This window comes from Capricornis sumatraensis, chromosome 4 (assembly GCF_032405125.1).
Source record: "Capricornis sumatraensis isolate serow.1 chromosome 4, serow.2, whole genome shotgun sequence".
In the NCBI taxonomy this organism is placed as follows: Eukaryota; Metazoa; Chordata; class Mammalia; order Artiodactyla; family Bovidae; genus Capricornis; species Capricornis sumatraensis.
In genome coordinates this window covers 71,940,611-71,959,698 of record NC_091072.1, presented here as the reverse complement: position 1 = coordinate 71,959,698, position 19,088 = coordinate 71,940,611, and the positions used below count along the sequence as shown (strand labels likewise).

The window sequence follows — 19,088 nt, the reverse complement described above, 5'->3', positions numbered from 1 at the left end:
CAGGGGCATCATCATCCCAGGCTAGCAGCTGGACCTCCCAGGCCTAGGAGAGGCCTTGGGGATGGAGGAGCCAGGAAGTTCAACCGCTTCCCCCGGGAGCTTGAGGAAAAGCAAGGTTGGGGTTGGCATTTGTTGATGTCAAGCAGAGAGGGGAGAAGTGCTGTCCCAAGCTGAGGGGAAACCAGTGGGCGTGGAGACTAGGCCCCCCAAAGAATCACTTGCAAAGCTGGTTTGAGCTGGTGGTCTGAGTGAAGCAGATGGTTGTGCGGCGCCCACCGCCAGACTTGTAGCCAGCACTTCCTGAGCTCTGGACGCCGCTTGGGTTCACAGAGCCGCTGCTCCCGTCGCTGCAGGCCTGGGAGCCCCACCGCTGCCGCCGCTGACTCCTCCACAGCTGCCACACTTCCCTCCTCTGCCGCCGCCGCCTCTGTAGCCACTGCCACCAGTGACCCCTCCAAATCCCCCGTGGCCTCCACCAGGGCTGGTGCCTGTGCTGGTGACGTTGCTGACCACCGCTAAGGAGAGCAAGCGCTCGACTCAGGCGCAAGCCCTGGGCCTGTATCCCAACCCTGCTTGGCTGTGCGACTCAGAGAAAGTTACTCAACTTCTCTGAGGCCTCAGTGGGTAAACAGCAGGAGTGAGCCCTGGCCCTCTGGTCCCCTTCCCCAGGAATAAGAGCCAAAAGTATCCACAGGAATTTCTGGTTCTCCAACCTAAGGAATGCCCTGGGACCACAAGGGCTTCAGCTCTGGCCTGCCAGTTGGCCAAGTTCCACTAGGAGCAGAGTAGTGTAGCCTGAGACCCTGGACACTTTGGTGGCCTGGCTGCCTTGCATGGGCCAGGCTCTCCCACCCAAATGTCAGTCAGCATGTTTCTAGTTGCCCTTTTTGCATCCCAGGGAGAAAGTTTCTGAAAGGCTACTTACAAATGCACACAGTGCTCTGACACTCTCCAGACATCCTAAAAAGCAAGAGGAGATGAGGATTATTTCTGCAATGAGTCCTTAGCCGAAGAGCTCAGAGTTCATAACCCTGGGAGCCGTGTCCTCCCTTTTGCCCTCATAGGGGTCAAGCTCCCAAAAGAAGAAAGGCTATTCTGAGTCTGTTTCCAGACACAGATCTCCCCAGGAAAAGGGGCGGCTGCAGGGAAGTAAGGCTTCCAGCAGCTCCACTAATCACCGTCTCTCCATCTTCCCATCATCTTTCATTAATTTCCCAGATTATCTTCCAGACACACTACTCACCACTCAACACCCTCTTGATTAGCCCATCCTCACCTCTCCTCCGCTGCTGAGACCATCTTCCCACCTTAGCTATGCCCTTCCCCTCCTTCACCCAGGCCTGGCTTTCTTATTCCTACCGCTCTTCTTCTGGGAAGCCTTCCCCAGTGAGCCCTCCTGAGCTGGTGGTGGCAGTAATGGTTATTCAAGATGGATAATATGCGAGAGGGGCTGACACTCAACACATGATGGAAATGTCCTGCCCACTCTCCCCATCTTCCTGTGCCTCATTCTCGTTCACAGAGCAGGCATGACCACATGTTTGAGCAGACACGGAACGTGCCCGCACGCCTTGCCAGTGTGGCCCCCACTGGTGTCGCTCTCTCCTTCCTCACCCCACAGTTCCCAATGCATGCAGCGCCATCTGCATTCTCACTCCTTCTCTTAGAGACGCGAGAAATCCTTAAGTTTTCTTCTCACATGTGAGTTCTGCTTCCTCCGTCAGATTGGGAGCTGCCTGAAGACAGAGGCTCTGAACACACAACTCATGGAGCAGCTAGTCATGAGAAGGATCTTTCAATTCTTGACACTCCTTTGGCATTTGACAGCCACTCGCTGAGCCCTTATCTGCTACTTGGTATTGTGTTATTTTTCCAGAGAATGTATGTATCAGCCACCTTCCCATATAGACTCAGCCTCAGGGATGCGGGTGTTCTAGGACTGTCTATACTGAGCTATCCGGCATGGTAACCACTCCCCACATGAAACTATTTTATTTAAATTAAATTAAATGTAAAACTCAGCTGCACTCACCAGGTTTCAAGTGCCCAAGTGGCCAAAGGCTACTATATTAGATAGCACAGGTATAGGACATTGTCATCATCCAAGAAAGGTCCAGTGGACAGCACTATAACTTTTATTATAAGCCCAAAGGACTTTCCCTTCCACCTGCATATAGTGAGGCTCAGCAGAGGTGTTTAGCCACTCAGTCGTGTCTGATTCTTTGCAACCCCATGGACTGCAGCACACCAGGCTTCCCTGTCCTTTGCTATCTTCTGGAGTTTACTCAAACTCATGTCCATTGAGTCAGTGATGTTATCCAACTATCTTATCCTCTGTTGCCCAACAGAGATATGTAATGCAATATTGATGTCTAAGGTAAATCAAAGTGTGAGATAAATTTGATTGTCTATATACACGCACATATATATATATAGAGAGAGAGAGAGTGGGGCCTGAATCCTCAGCTCTGTCATTCAGGAGATTCCCTACCTATTGTCCTCTCCCTGTAACCTTGTTCCCTTTCTTCACTATCAAAGGTCACTCTGACTCACTTCTGGAGGATAATGACCCCCCAGCCCCTCACCTGCACTCCTCACTCTCCAGCAGCTTGCGGTAGGTGGCGATCTCCACATCCAGGGCCAGTCTGACATTCATCAACTCCTGGTAGTCACACACCAGCCGGGCCAGGTCATCCTTGGCCTGCTGAAGGGCGGCCTGCAGTTCTTGGAGCTTGGCATTGGCATCCTTGAGGGCCAGCTCCCCACGCTGCTCAGCATCAGCAATAGCATTCTGCAGGTTGGCATTCTAGCAAAGAGGGAGTTAAGAGACTGTTTAGCCTAGTGACCAAAAAGCAAACAAATGGTCTTTCCAATGTCTCTTACCCACCCAAGAAATTCCTCTCTTTCCCTTCCTCCCCTTCTTGGAAATTCAGTGGCGCATACTCAGAAAACAGAAGTCAGTTTCACAGTTGGTTCATTCTTTTTTGGCCCTTTTAAATTAACTCATGTCTCATCAAGAAAAGGAACACCAATTTGCTGGTTAAGGTGGCAGTAGTCTGGTGAGTGGTTCTTTCTTTTTAAGATCGTTAAAAGACTGTCTTTCCTAATCACTTCATTCTAGTGATACAAATTAGTCTTCAAGGTTATGTGAAGTGTGTGATAAATAGCTCATTAAGGTAAGATCCTACTGAGAGCTGAGTGTTTAAGGCCACCCTTACAGTTGGAAGATTTGCTGCTGGGCAAACCAGAATGGACAACCGTCTCTCCTTAGGGAGCCTCAACCTTGGGGAGGAGAATCGAGGAGAACAGAGTGTCCCAGAGATCAGGCTGTCCCATAGGCAACCACAAAAGGACTGAGAAGGCCTGTGGCAGAAGCCCAGCTGTTGCTTCTCCTCCCCAGGGCCCGGAAGACCTCTAGGACTTTCCACTCAGCCCAGACCCACCTGCTTCTTGACATTCTCAATCTCAGCCCTCAGCCTCGGGATCATCCAGTTGAGCTCCATGATCTCATTCTTGGTGCTCTTCAGGTCGTCCCCACGCCTGCTGGCCTTGTTCTCCAGCTCTCCAAGCTGACAGAAGAGAAACCCATCATCACGACTTTGCAGACTGCTGGAGTGCTTTTGATGGAGGTCAGCGGACCTACAGCTAGAGTATGGGAACAGAGGAGAGCTCCCACCTTGGTCTTGTACAAGGCCTCGGCCTCGGCCTTGCTCTTCTGCGCGATGTCCTAGTACTGGGCCTTGACCTCATTGATGATGCTGTCCAGGTCCAGGCAGTGATTGTTGTCCATGGACAGGACCACGGACACGTCATGAAGGTGATTCTGCATCTGGGTCAGTTCCTGTGGGAAACATGGAGCTCACTTTCACCATCTCCTGGCCTCAAGAGATGCTGAGAATAAAGAAGAGTCTTCTACCCCCACAACAGGGGCCAAGAGTGGGAGAGTTAGAAATATCAGCTTGCATTTCAGGCCCGGCTACAGCCTAAAGGATACCAGACAACAAAACAAAAGGAAAAAGGAACACCACCTGTATAAGACTGTCAGCCTGCAAGTATCAGTCAGTGAACCCTACTGGGTGGGTTTCCAGGGGACTGCAGTAAGGAGGGGTCCTCTGGAAGAGCTGGGTTAGGTACTGGGTTAGGAGCCAGAGGGTTAGAGCCAACTACAGAGGACAAGTAGGGGACAGAGAGGGACCCTGGCCCTGTGAGCCTGGTCTAGGCGACTGTGAGGAGTTAAGCTGGCATTTCCTGGGAGGAGCAGAGCTGAGAGCTGAGCGCCACTGCTGGTTTTGTGAGTGTCCTGCCATGTGCGTGCCTGTGCTCCGTCGCTCAGTTGCATCCGACTCTTTGTGGCTGCATGGACTGCAGCCCGCCAGGCTCCTCCGTCCATGGGATTCTCCAGGCAAGAATACCGGAGTGGGTTGCCATGCCCTCCTCCAGGGGATCTACCCTACCCGGGTATCAAACCCGCATCTCCTGCATGGCAGGCAGATTCTTTACCACTGAGCCACCAAGGAAGCCCCATCCTGCCACGTGACTGTCCCCTGATGTCACACTTGGGAAGCATGCTTGGAAAGATGCGGCTAAGAAGGCTCTGGGGCTCGACCAAGGAATCACCGTCTCACAGAGGGTCCTCAGGAAGTTGATTTCATCTGTCAGACCATCCACCCTGGCCTGAAGCCCCACCTTGTTCATGAACGCTGCATCCACGTCCTGAACAAAAGGAAGGGAGGAGGGCAGTCAGAAACCCAAGAGAAAGTGACCGTCTGCTCCCCCTCCACCCACAGCACTGTTCTCAGTCTTCATCGTTCTTCTTTGCCCCTCCCCCATTCCTCTCTCTAATTATGACTTCTCTTTTTGGAAAAAAAGAAAAAGTGGTTTTCTTCCTTTTAATTGCCTTGGCCAATCAAATCCCAAGGCTTTGACAAAACATAAACCCCATCAGCCAGGGACACAGTAAGGGTAGCAAAATCACATTTATCCAATATGTGACTTTGGTTAGGTAGGACCAAAAACCCAGCCTCTTGAAGAGAAAAGAAGGCATTCTTCTCACAACTTCATCTTTATGATGACTGGCTGACACAAGCTACCAGTATTTGTGGTATCTGATTGTTTTTATTAATAATATCCGGGGAGGCTGAAAACCTTGATTCGATGTTATAGATAAAGCCTGCATTATTATTTCACATCACCAATCAGCTCATTGGTCACATTATAAGATGTCGTCCCCACCAGCAACATACTCAGAGCAGCTGCCTTCATCAAACTCCTCATTCCACAAAAATGCAAGAAAAGGTGTAAACAGCCCACAGAGCATAGCGTCACAGGGCCCCAGAGAAGTTGGCTCTGCTCTCCCTCCAGGGGCGTCCACACCCAGAAAGGGAGCCAAGGTCCCCATTGTCCCAGATTCCTCACCTTCTTGAGCCCCACAAACTCATTCTCTGCAACAGTACGCTTGTTGATCTCATCTTCATACCTGGGACAGAAAGAGCCACACATTTGGACACTGACATTTCAGAAGTTGGAAAAAAGAAAAAGAAAAAGAAAAAGAGGCTCCTAAGAACTCAGGCACAATCTCCTCACCAGGGGATAGGACCAGCTTCAAGGGTGTGCGACCCGCACAGTTACACAGAGCCCTGGGTTCAGAAGGTCGTTATGCTTGGTTTAAAGCTCTGTTGACCCAATCTTGAAATTCTTAATAATTTTTTGACAAGGGCCCTGAGTTTTCATTTCACACTGAACCCCCAAACTGATGTAGCCAGTCCTGCCTAGAGGCCTTTCAGAGCTCAGGCCACTGCCTCGATCACCTCCCTCTAGGTCTGAGTGACACACCAAGGAGTGTCAGGCAGGGGAGGGGAAGACTTTGAGGAGCCCAGCTCTAGAGACATCACGAAACACGTGGGCAGATAAGCCCAGAGAGGTATTTGCTCAGGCTGGCTGTTTCAACCTCTGTTCTCTCTGTTTCTCTTTTCATTAATCTGAGCAGGTGCCCACAAACTTGTGAGCATGGAGTGGAATGGGGCCTCCACAGAACAGGCTTTCCCCTTCTTGCAGGTCCTGACCCCCGGGAATGTCTGGAGCCCCCTTCCCATCTTGAGAGGTCCCGTTTACCTCTTGCAGGCCTCAGAGGATGTCAGCCATAATTGCAGACATGCGAAAGGGAGCTGACTGAAGCTGCAGAAATGGAACTGGGCTGGACACATTGGAAGAGCGCTTTACAGCAGTCTGCCTGGAACCCGGGACCTGCCCCACCCACTGCTTCAGAATCTAGGACCAAAGCAGGGGAATTTGCATTTTTGATGGGCTTCCAGGGTGCTGCCTTGGTGCAGTAAAGTGTGGAGGGCCCTCCAGTCTAAAGGACTTTGAACTCTGGGAGGACTCTGTCGTCCATCTGGGCTGGTGTAGAACGGCCCTGCCTGGAGACTGACAAATCTGGCATCATCAGCCACTTGGAAGTCTCAGTACTCACCCTCTCACATACTCGATAAATCCATCCGCAAGTCCTGACTGAAGGTACAGTCAGGAACAGTTAAAAATCCTCAGTTGGGACCGCACCTCCCTGCTAATCCCTCAGGAGGGGAAACTCCCCAGCTGGGGCCCTCAGTTCTTTCTGAAGTCTTCCACCAGGTCCTGCATGTTCCTTAGCTCTCCTTCCAGATTCCCCTTTTCTGCCAGAGCCGAATCCAGCTGCCTGCGCAGGCAGTTGATGTAGCTTTCAAATAAAGGCTCCAGGCCTCTGGAGCCCAAGCTGGAGCCCAAGCCTGCAGTCCGCTGCTGGAGCAGGTCCCACTTGGTTTCCAGGACCTTGCTCTGCTGTTCCAGGAACCGCACCTGTGGCAGGGGAGGTACAGAAAGAGTCAGCTTCTTGAGTTGGGCAGGTGGGGCCATCCAACCCAAAGGGTTCCATATGTGGAAACTCAACCCGGTTGTCCAATCTTCAAGAACCTCTGTCTTTTCAGGAATTTGAGAAGGATGAGGGTTTAGAAAAGGAGGAAGAGATGCATTGAGTGCTTCCTGAATGCTGTTTTCACATAGTCTAACTCACTTAATCCTCCCATACAACTACCTATAAGTGTTATCCCCCTTTTGTAGATAAGGAAACTGAGGCTCCAAGTGCTTAAATAAGTTGCCCAAAGTGAGGTGGCTACTAAGTGTCAAAACTAAGAGACAAACCCAGCTCTCATCAAGTCTGTTGGAATCCTTCAGCATACACCTAAAGGAGGCCTGCACAAAGGTGTTTCTCATCATCTTTTAAAGGAAAGCTTTTTTACCTCCCTTCAAGCAGGGAAAATAGTCAACAAGGTTTAACTTGTGCTAAATTTTTCTTATTCTCCTTAACTGTTTCCCCTTTCAGTTACTCAGCTCACAGCTAACTTCAGTTTAACTTCACACCCAGCACACCTTTCCCTGCCCGAGTGTGGACAGCTTGGCGTAATGTGGCTAAAGCGTAGCGTCATCTGGAAGGTAAGTCAGCTGCCGCTACTCATCACTGAGAGGCCGTCCTGAGATTCCTCCTAATACAGGTTTGGTTGTCAGCTCGTTTGGATCACCAAGCAATTGCTCCTCAAGAGTCACTGAAAGTTAGCTATAACAATTTCATGGTTAATGTCCCTTTCTTAAAAAGAGCTAAGAGCATTCCTAGACTCTTACTTCACTTTCCTGGGCCCTGTCCCAAGAAGAAAATCAGGAGATGAAATCCTTCTCCCATTTCACAGCTGGGAAGACGGGGCCTGCAGAGCAAGAGAGGCACACTGACTGTCCTGTAGGGGCCAAGGTAGAACCAGCATGAAGCTGGAGCCCCTGCCTCTAAGCCTGGCAGGTCCCATGGGCATCTTCCTATACCATCCCCCTGGGCAGCCCAACCCCTCCAGGACACCTCTGGGCTTTGCCCTCATCTTGTCAATGAAGGAGGCGAAGTTGTTGAGGGTCTTGATCTGCTCCCTCTCCTGGGCCTTTACTTGCCCGATCTGGGGGTCGATCTCCACGTTGAGGGGCTGCAGGAGGCTCTGGTTGATGGTCACTTCCTGGATTCCCCCAGGGCAGACACTAGAGCCATAGCTACCAGGCCCACCAAAGCTACTAGTCCCTCCAAAGCTACCAACCCCTCCATAACCACTGCCCATTCCTCTGACTCCACAAATGCCACCTCCATAACCACCTCCATAACCACCTCCACAGCCACTGATGCAGCTGCTGCGCCCTCCCCCAAAGCCACCAGCCCGGGAGCCAGCCACACTGATGAAGATGCTCTTATTGCCACCCAGGTTGTAGAGGCTGCGACTGCCAAAGCCGCCTGCTCTGCCCCAGGACCCACAGACCCCTGCGCCAGCTCCTCCAGAGCAGGCCACACAGCTCATCCTGCTGCTGCTGCTGCTGGGGACCACGGCAGAGCAGACGGAGAAGCCCTGGCTCCCTCCACTGACGGATTTCTTGCAGACTTGTCTGTTCATGGTGAGAGAGCTCAAAGGCAAGCTAGCAATCACTTAGCAGGAGCTGCGAGAGGGATGAAGACAGAGGATGGGGACAACAGAGGAGACTGGTCTTTATATACCAAGGAGTTTGGCTTGGAAGACGGAGAGGCAAGCAATTAGCTGAGAGTCATCTTGGGTTTGGTTTGCCTCCCGGGCAATAAGTTACTTCCACTTTGCAAACACACCTCAAAATAATCCCCCGGACCAAAGTGACTTTGCTCTCTTGGCTTAATCATCCAAACTTGCCTCAGTTGACAAAGGACTGGAGCTCTCCTCCCTCCATGGGTTTCCTCAAGGGTCTCAGGAAACTCAAACAGCACCTGATCCAGCAGGATGAATGGGGGTTTGATACCAGGGGGTCGGGAGCTACTGAGCTCTGTGACACCAGGCTGAGGACCAGACAACTTTTTCCAGGTGACCTGAGTCCCTCCCTGCATGCAGAGTGCCACCACTCCATGGCATGTCCGTGATACTTCAAAGAAATATCCAGAGGAGGGCTTAGGGTGGGGAGGATGGAGGGATGAGAGGTGCACTCACCCCACAAGGATCCACTCTGGCACCTCCTCTGCCAAATCATCCCTTAAGCCAGCTTGTCACTTGAGCTGAGAGGTGCTGCTGTCATGGGAAACACATGTGAAGATAAAATATCTGACCTGTGGGAGCAATGAAGTCAGATATGCAGCAAGTGTGAAGCTTGCAAGGAAGAAGGGGATGCATACGGAGAGGAGTCTCAGACCAAGACCTGCTACCACCATCCTAGACCAGCAGCAGGTGATTTCTGGATATAGAGGCAAGGGAGGGCAGAATGTGGGACCAGTTGGCTGATGGAGTCAGCTCAAAGACCCCATTCATCATCTTAGAATGAGAGTGCATGCTGTATCAGATCTGGTGGCCTTTGACGCCCTCCCCCTTCCTGGTCTGAGTTAGATGCCCCTCCCTGTTTTCCCACCACACTCTGTGCTTTTCCCACCATGGCCCTGATTCAGAGTATCCTTATCTGTTTATTTGTCAGGACCCCTCTGGGTCCTGAGCTTGTCAAGGGAAGGAGTTGAGTCCTACTCATTCTAAATCTTCAGCCTGTGCGTAGGGTAAGCACACCGAGAATGTGTGCTAACTGATGACTAGTATCTAAGTGTATAAATAATCTAGACCCAGCCTTATGGGGTGTAAATCTTCAGAGGAAGGGTTTGGGTGTCTGTATTCTTAACAAGCCCTTCAGGTAATCCTTATGATCAGGGAAGTTTGGAAAGCCCTGGTCTAGAAGATGGGTGTTCCTTCTGGGCTCAGGGAGGGAGGGGAATGGAGGACCCTTGGCAGTAGAGTGAGTCCACCGATGCGTTACTGCTCTGACTTTTGACAGCTCAATCATCTCCCATCCCTGAACCAACCCATCTCCACACCCAGCCACACCACACATGGCAAGAACAAATTCTCAGGTTGTTACCTACATATGGGACTTCACAAGCTATGGGAGAAACAGGAGCAAGTGATTCTCACAGCCCGAGAAATAGGTGGTGAGTCTATCTCTAGAATTCTGGTCAAGTTGGCAACTTGCACTCTCTTTCTGGGATGGTCTCCAGACAAGGCAGTCTGGTGCAGAGGACTGGTCTGAAAAACCCTCAAGAACCTCAAGTTTAGCAATTTTAAGTGTGCTGCAGCTAATTCTCAATTCTCTGCTCTGCTTCTTGTCTAAAGTTAGTCCACTTGGTTAGAAGCTCAGTATCTCTTTGACCTTGAACAAGTTACTTAATTTTTATGTGTCTTGGTTTCCTCAACTATAAGATGGGATGATAATAGCAGGTACTCGAGCATTAAACAAGTTAAATAAATATGAAATGCTTACTATGGTGCTTAACACATGGTAAGCACTCTATGTTCACTTATTGCTAATATTCTACTTGGGAACATGAGGAAGGGAGTAACTTATGTTTGGCCTCAACTGTCCTCAAGACAACTTTCACCCCTGAGAAAGAAGCTGAGTGTGAGTGGAGAGTAAGATAAACAAATTGGGACAGCAGAGAGTAAGACCTCTGCTAGAATCGGTTTGGATTGGGTGACCTTGAGCAGTGACTCAACACACAAATTTGTGTTCTAATCTGTCAGATCTCTTCCAACCTAATTGGTTTGTGATGAGCCTCACAGGAAACAATGTAAGTTGAAAGTCCTTGATAGTTACAAAATGCCACACAAAATAAGGTAACTGGGGTCTAACAGAAAGCCTGTCGTCGTGGACTTCAGAAGACCTGGGTTCAAATAACCTCTTGCCTACCTCTTACCATGTGATGACCTTGGTCAAGCTACTTGACTTTGCCGTTGTTGTTTAGTCGCCAAGTCTAGAATCTTTAGCCTCTCTTATATGTAAAATGAGGATTCTTTTTATGTGTAAAATGAGCCCCACTCACAGGATTGTTTTGAGATTTAAATCGTGTCCAGCAACAAACTGGGTTTTTAAGTCAACATTACCCATCCATAGCCAATTCACGAAGGGGATCTGTGTCAGGTTCTTCTTTGAGACATTTACTCCATCCATCAGTTGAATGCCAGTCCTCTTGGAGAGGGCTATGTTCATAATCTTTGAAACTCCTTTAAAAGCAGAAGATGATAATACCCTCCCTGGGAACAAAGCTGAGCCAGGCTCACCTGAAGCCCCAAGTGAGAGCTCAAAGCAAACAAGGACAAACATCAGTATCTCTGCCTCCTTTCCCCTCCCTTGGCTCCAGTGCTGAGGCAGCGGGTGGCAGCCTCCTAGGTATGGCTGATCTCTGCCATCCTGGTAGATACTGCAGAAGAGGAATGGAGAGAGGTGACTGGCAGGTCACCAAAGCACAGTTTTGGGTTGGATTCCCCCAATCCACATACCCTGAGCCTGCCAATCACCGCCTTACTTAGCCAGTTGGGGTTGTTTTCTCAGCAGTTGACTAAAGCTGCTGAAAAGATCCAGAGTTAGCATCCTGGACTCTATTTCCCACTGATCTTCTAGGGCAGTTCCAATGAACTACCTGCTGCCAATAGAGTGAGTTCTAATCCCTCACTTGCTGGAACCTTCTGTGTAAGGTTGCCAAATGACAGAACACTCTGAATCCTTATTTCCTCACCTAGAAAATAAGTCAGTTTTGAAGAAGCAGAGTTGTTCCCTCTAACCAAATTGTTCTCCGGTACTCAACTGCAGTGAGAATACTTGAGTTTCCTAAAATGTAATTGTAAGAGGAAGAATGAATCATGAGACAGTAGTCATTACCTCTAGGTCAAAGTGAGCAGACATCCTTCTCCATCTAGGAGATAAGGATGAAGGGGTGATTCTTACATGCCCTTTTCTACATATGGATTCTCAGATGCAATTTTCAAGATAATCATTAATTTGTTCTTCAAAAAAAAGCAGTCATTCTGGATCTGCTGCCCCGGACTAAGAATTATTATTTTCTCCCTTTTGCCATGTTAAAAGAAAAACTTGGCACTACTGAAATAACTTCACTTAACAAATGTAAATTTTTTTACATTAACAAATGTAAATGTAAAAATGTAAATTTTTACTTAACAGTAAAAATATATTACTATTTTTACATTAATAAATGTAAATGTAAAAATGTAAATTTTTACTTAACAGTAAAAATATATTACTCGATAGAACTAGCTCCCGTTAACCGCTTAAGCTTGATAAAGAAGTGAAAGCCTAAGTACAGCTAAATCCTTTTGTTACTAAACCTTATTAGCAATCACAATTTTTTTCTAATTCTGGTTCCCTCTCCAGACTGGATTAGAATACTCTTCAACTCACCCCTAAATCCTTATCTAGTCCTAGATTCTCTCCCAGGGCTTATCTAGGGCAGACATCTATCCCCAAGTTAGCCTTGATTAAAACGTTTTGTGGTTAAATAAATTTGGGAAATGAAAATTGTTTGGCTTTCTCTTGGGTTTTTATTAAAGCTTATTTGCCTATTAAAAGCCTTTTTCTTGTATAAAGAATCATTTACTTTTACTAAATTGGAGCTCCCCAAACAAACCTAGCAACAAAATCTTTCTATGTTAACCCCTGTTAACTTGCTGTTGAATATACTTTTGTTGTTCAGTCACTAAGTCATGTCCAGCTCTTTGCAACCCCATGGACTGCAGCATTCCAGGCTCCTCTGTTCTCCACTATCTCCCAGAGTATGCTCAAAAGAAACACCGAAACAACCAGGCATCCAAAATGAATAAGAATGTAAAGAACTAAACAGACATTTCTCCAAAGAAGACACACAGATGGCTAATAAACACATGAGAAGACGCTCAACATCACTCAGTATCAGAGACATGCAAATCAAAACCACAATGAGGTTCCATCTCACGCCAGTCAGAATGGCTGCTATCCAAAAGTCTACAAACAATAAATGCTGGAGAGGGTACAGAGAAAAGGGAACCCTCTTACACTGTTGGTGGGAATGCAAACTAGTACAGCCACTATAGAGAACAATGTGGAAATTCCTTAAAAAACTGGAAATAGAACTGCCTTATGACCCAGCAATCTTACTGCTGGACATACGCACAGAAGAAACCAGAATTGAAAGAGACACGTGTACCCCAGTGTTCATCACAGCACTGTTTACAATAGCTAGGACATGGAAGCAACCTAGATGTCCATCGGCAGATGAATGGATGAGAAAGCTGTGGTACATATACACAATGGAGTATTACTCAGCCATTAAAAAGGATACATTTGAATCAGTTCTGATGAGGTGGATGAAACTGGAGCCTGTTATACAGAGTGAAGTAAGCAAGAAAGAAAAACACCAATACAGTATGCTGCTGCTGCTGTTGCTGCTGCTAAGTCACTTCAGTCGTGTCCGACTCTGTGCGACCCCATAGACGTCAGCCCACCAGGCTCCCCCGCCCCTGGGATTCTCCAGGCAAGAACACTGGAGTGGGTTGCCATTGCCTTCTCCGCCAATACAGTATACTAATGCATATATATGGAATTTAGAAAGATGGTAACTATGACCCTATATGCGAGACAGCAAAAGAGACACAGATGTAGAGAACAGACTTTTGGGCTCTGTGGGAGAAAGTGAGGGTGGGAAGATTTGAGATAATAGCATCGAAACATGTATCTTACCATATGTGAAATAGATTGCCAGTCCAGGTTCAATGCATGAAACAGAGTGCTCAGGGCCAGTCCACTGGGATGACCCTGAGGGATGGGATGGGGAGGGAGATGGGAGGGGGGTTCAGGATGGGGAACACATGTACACCCATGGCTGATTCATGTCAGGGTATGGCAAAAACCACAATATTGTAAAATAATTAGCCTCCAATTAAATAAATTAATTTTAAAAAATTTTAGAAAAGAAAGAATGCATGCAGAGGACAGTCAAGGGACGATGACTTAAAGTCAAGGAGACTCGCCTCATCCCTGGAGAGAAAGCACTTGCTCCCAGTGACAGAGAGAAGGCTGTTGGCAGACTAAGGCCTGCGGGATGAAGAAGCAGGGAGAAGCACTTTGGGACGCTGGGAGATAGAGAAGGTCTGTGAGAACCAATGCTCCTGTCAACTGCTATTTCTCACCAGCCACAGATTTTGCTGGGTCTTTCTGAAAGCCATGGGACCCTCCCTAGGAAAGCACCCTGGGCAAGGGGCCTCATCCCCTTGGATTTTCCCTGTGCTGGATTTTCTGAAACTCCAAACAATGGCAACTGCTCCCTCTCCTTCCTTGCAGTTTGGAGGAGTGAAAAACATGGAGGCCTTAAAGTTAGACCTGTGTTCAAATCCGAGCCTCGCCACTTTCCACTTACATGGACTCCAGGGAGTCTGGCCTCGGTTTTCTCTTCTGTAAATTGCAGTGAGCACAGCCTCTTTGTGAGGTTGCAGTGAGGACCATAGAAAGTGTGATGGAAAGCCCTTACACACGGCATTTCTCCATACAGCAGCCTTTGTGATGATGACAATGATAATGTCCATATACGGAGCCCTCCTGGGAGTTGTCAGTTTGGAGACTGAAGAGGAGAAAGGAGTTCTAAGGGGTAGCCTAGCTTAGGGTCCTTGTGACACTGAAGGCTGATCATTTGGGCATAAAATTGCAAAGAATCTTTGTGAGTCACCTAAAAGTCATTCTTCCATGCCTGGCCAAGCCAGTTTCCCACTACAGGGCCTCATCAGTAACTGCTACTGCTGCTAAGTCGCGTCAGTCGTGTCTGACTCTGTGCGACCCCATAGACGGCAGCCCACCAGGCTCCTCCGTCCCTGGGATTCTCCAGGCAAGAACACTGGACTGGGTTGCCATTTCCTTCTCCAATGCATGAAAGTGAAAAGTGAAAGTGAAGTCGCTCAGTCATGTCCGACCCTTAGCGACCCCATGAACTGCAGCCTACCAGGCTCCTCCATCCATGGGATTTTCCAGGCAAGAGTACTGGAGTGGGGTGCCATTGCCTTCTCCGGCTCATCAATAAAGCAGTTCATCAATCAGTAAATGTTAATTGAGGTACTGCATACTTCTCAGAGTTGAAAGGACTATGATTTAGGAAAAATAATTTCCTCTTTCAAATCCTTACTTCTTTCACTTGTCTATGAAGGTATATAAAAATGGCTAACATTGAGTTCGAGCCATATACCAGCCACGGAGTTAGATTATTTATAATTATCATTTCTAGCTGTCCTGAAAACTCTGCAAGATTGAAGTTTTCATTCATATTTTACAAATAAGGGCATAAGCTTAATGAAACTAATTAACTTGTCCCAAGACAATCAGCTGAGTGAGATGGGATTTTACTCAGACTATGCAACTACAAAGCCTGTCATAAATCAATGGATCGTTTTTTATCTGTGTGGGCTTCAACAAATCAAATGACACCATCCCAGAGTGGAAAGTCCACTCTGACATTTAAAGAACCCATCATAGAAGATGATGGATAGATATGCCTCAAAGCAGCCACTTGTGTTAATGAAAATAGCTTTAAATCTTACAAATTCCTCTTTGGCATCAAGGAGTGACACCCATCATTATCCAGGTATTTCCCCCAGTCAGTCTCTCTGACTCCTCTACTGGAGACTGGAACTCTCCAGAGCTGAAGGTGGGCCTGCCCACAGCAGACACCAGAGAGAACCTCTTCTGCTAATATCAGAACTTCAGGTTTGGTTTCTGGCTCCTCAAGACTCCAGTAAGCTGTTAGCAGCACATGTCAGAGCTGGATGGAAGAGAGGGCCTCCAGGAGACTGAAAAGAAGTCAGCCAGCCCCATCCAGCAGCATAGCACAGGGGTTATGGGTGTAGACTTTGGATTCAGGGCCCAGATCTGCCATTTCCATCACTAACATGGGCATGTTACCCTGCCGCTCTGAACCCCGCTTCCCTCATCTGGAAAGTGAGGATATTTACTGTCTGCCCCCTCCGGCAGTGATGAGGATTACATGAGATGACTGCACAAGGTGTCCGGTGTATGACTCACACCAGGAAGCACTAAATGAAAGTGAGTAGTTTAAACTGCATTGTTTTTGTTAAGGATGTCAGGACAGCCGTTGCATTTTACAGTCCAGCCCTCTCCTTTTATTTATTGTTTTTTAATTTTTATTTTTACTTTATTTTACTTTACAATACTGTATTGGTTTTGCCATACATTGACATGAATCCGCCACGGATATACATGAGTTCCAAATCCTGAACGCCCTCCCACCTCCCACCCCATATCATCTCTCTGGATCATCCCCGTGCACCAGCCCCAAGCTTCCTGTACCCTGTATCGAACATAGACTGGCGATTCATTTCTTACATGATAGTATACATGTTTCAATGCCATTCTCCCAAATCATCCCACCCTCTCCCTCTCCCTCAGAGTCCAAAAGTCCGTTATACACATCTGTGTCTCTTTTGCTGTCTCGCATACAGGGTTATCATTATCATCTTTATAAATTCCATATATATGTGTTAATATACTGTATTGGTGTTTTTCTTTCTGGCTTACTTCACTCTGTATAATCGACTCCAGTTTCATCCACCTCATTAGAACTGATTAAAATGTATTCTTTTTAATGGCTGAGTAAGTGCCCCATTAGCTCACTGAAATTCTCAGCGCCCAGGATGTGCTGGGCAAAGAGCAGCCCAGAGATGAAGGCGGCACATCCGGCCTTCCAAGGAAATTCCATTCTAGAGGAGAATAGACACTGAAATGAGTCAGTTTAATAGAACAGGACAAGTGATAAACAGAGATTAACAGAGTTCGACAGGAACCCAAACATTTAATGCCATGTGTGCAATCCAGGAAAGCTTTCAGGAGGCAGTGCTAGTATGATCTGTGGCGAGAAATAAGGGTTGGTCCAGTAACTGAAGGTGGGGTGAGCGTTCCTGGCAAGGGGAACAGATTACCAGAGGCACAGAGGCCTAACACAGCCAGGCTTGTTGCAGAACAGCAAGCATGTCACAGGCCATCAGCTTAGGTCTTGAAAGTACCTACATAAGGCTATGCTGTCTGCCTGGCTGGTTTCCCATGTCCTTGCCCAGGGTAAAAATGCATTTCCCATATAAAACCAACAAACTTCTAAAAATGTGTACATTCATATATAACAGATTGACTTTGCTGTGCACCTGAAACTAATACAACATTGTAAATCAACTATACCCCAATAAAAATTTTAAAATACAAATACTTCCTTCACTGCCGGGAGCCAGCGTGAGGAATCCCACCATGACAAGGTCATGCGGAGAGGCCTGATGGGCAAGGCGAGTCAGGCCTCAGGAGTTCCCCCTGAGTTTCCCTGAGCGTCTACCCCCAAAATAAACCAGAATATGCCTGCCTTATTGTATTGTGCTTTTCTACTCTTCAGACACTCTCTGGAAAAAGTTAATTCAGGGCTTCAGTCTCCTGCAAAAGAATGTCTCGGCTTAAAACTCCCTCTGATAGGTTCCCCCAGACTTTTTACAGCTTGTGAATTGCTTACAGCCCCCCAACTGTGAGAGGCACAAAGCTTAAAGCATCTTAAAGATACTGAGCCTTTTCTAAAGAGCTAAAAATCATATTGGTGACAGGATTTCACTGTTGACTCAATGACTGCTGCCAGGCCTCCATATTCTTTATCTTTTAGGCACCTAGGAGGATGTTAATCAATGTAAATGGGATATGGAAAAAGATGTATAATAGTTTTGATGTTAGCAACACTAGACTTTTGAGTTACTTTTCTTTTGTTATAAATCACTGTACTCCTACTTGTTATAAATTGCTCTATCTCTGCTATGTAAGAATGTAACTTTATTTAGTGTTTTCTGAGAGTGGCACCAGACTTTGGGAAGATCAGCACAAATAAGTCTTCTGGTTGACAAACCCTTATCAGAAAAAAGGCTGTAAAATGTTAATCGGCCCTTTTGGCTGGAAGATGATGTAAATCACCTAAGACTTGTGTATACAACTAGGTATGCAGAGAGAAAAGCCTGGTTTTGATAAGAGTCTGGGCTGCTAATGCTGCATAATTTTGTATTACCCATTGATCTCTATGTACAATCAAAAAGGTATAAAAGGCCTTTCTAGACAATAGAGGCCGAGCCAGTCGTTGGAAGGACTGGCTTCCCCCGTGTCTCCTCTTTACTCTATTTTCTGGCTGAATTCCCATCTGGGGTGTGGAGGCTCACCATGTCTACTTCCTTGTCCCGGCTTCTAAGATCCACGAGACAGGGAGCCCAAGGTGGGGCACCCCCCGCTATTCAAGAGGATGCCGGAGGCCTAACGTAGATGGTGCAAGTTTCTTGTCTGGAACTTTATTGGCTCTCCACGTAAACCAAGTTATTCAGCCTCTTTTCTCCACTAAAATTTCCTACTATACTATTTCCTCTTAATCTCTTTATATTTCTAATTAAATAAATAAGTTTTTCCTCGCCAACTCCATCCCCGCTTCGAATTCCCTGGATCCACCGGGGCTGGAGCCCGGCACTTCACTATCATGTAAGAAACAAATCGCTAGTCTAGGTTTGATACAGGATACAGGATGCTTGGGGCTGGTGCCCTGGGATGACCCAGAGAGATGATATGGGGAGGGAGATGGGAGGGGGGTTCAGAGTTGGGAACTCATGTACACCTGTGGTGGATTCATGTCAATGTATGGCAAAAACAATACAGTATTGTAAAGTAAAAAAAAAAAAAATATATATATATATATATATATATAACAAAAGTAGACACTGGCAGAAAAAAATAAATAAATAAATAAAAGATTAAGAGGTACAATCAATAGGATTTGACTGGTTTGGAGGCTGAAGAACGAATCAAAGATGACTCATCAAAGTTTCTGTGTATGATAGATGGAAGGTAGATAGTTTTTTTTTTTTGAAGTTGTATACATAAACCAGAGTAATTCCCATTTATCCAGTTTTTCTTTCCGTGGTTTTAGTCAATTTGGTCCAAAAATATTAAATGGAAAATGCCAGAAATGAACCACAGTTAAGTCCCCTCCATACAAACAAATTTTATTTCAAGAAAAACAAAAAAATACTTCCTTCAAATTCAGAATGGACTGTGTTCAGCTCAGCTGCCTGCCCTGACTCCAGCCAAGGCTCCTTTCCCAAGGAGAGCGGACAGTGAAGTAGCCTTCTGCATGGCTGCAGTTTTCTCAATAGCAGCTCTGTTGACATCTCAGGTTGGATGATTCTTTGCCATGGGGCCTGTCC

General features: G+C 47.2%; 1 protein-coding gene across 1 annotated transcript; it reads right to left on the bottom strand.

Moving 5' to 3' along the window:
- Positions 1–214: 214 nt before the first annotated feature.
- On the bottom strand, positions 215–8,450 carry LOC138078588 (keratin, type II cytoskeletal 2 oral-like). The gene is given in 10 exon segments (XM_068971413.1): positions 215–360; positions 363–515; positions 926–960; positions 2,586–2,806; positions 3,444–3,569; positions 3,677–3,841; positions 4,618–4,713; positions 5,416–5,476; positions 6,605–6,831; positions 7,875–8,450. Coding segments are annotated over 10 exon segments (1,806 nt in total).
- Between the last annotated feature and the right edge of the window lie 10,638 nt (positions 8,451–19,088).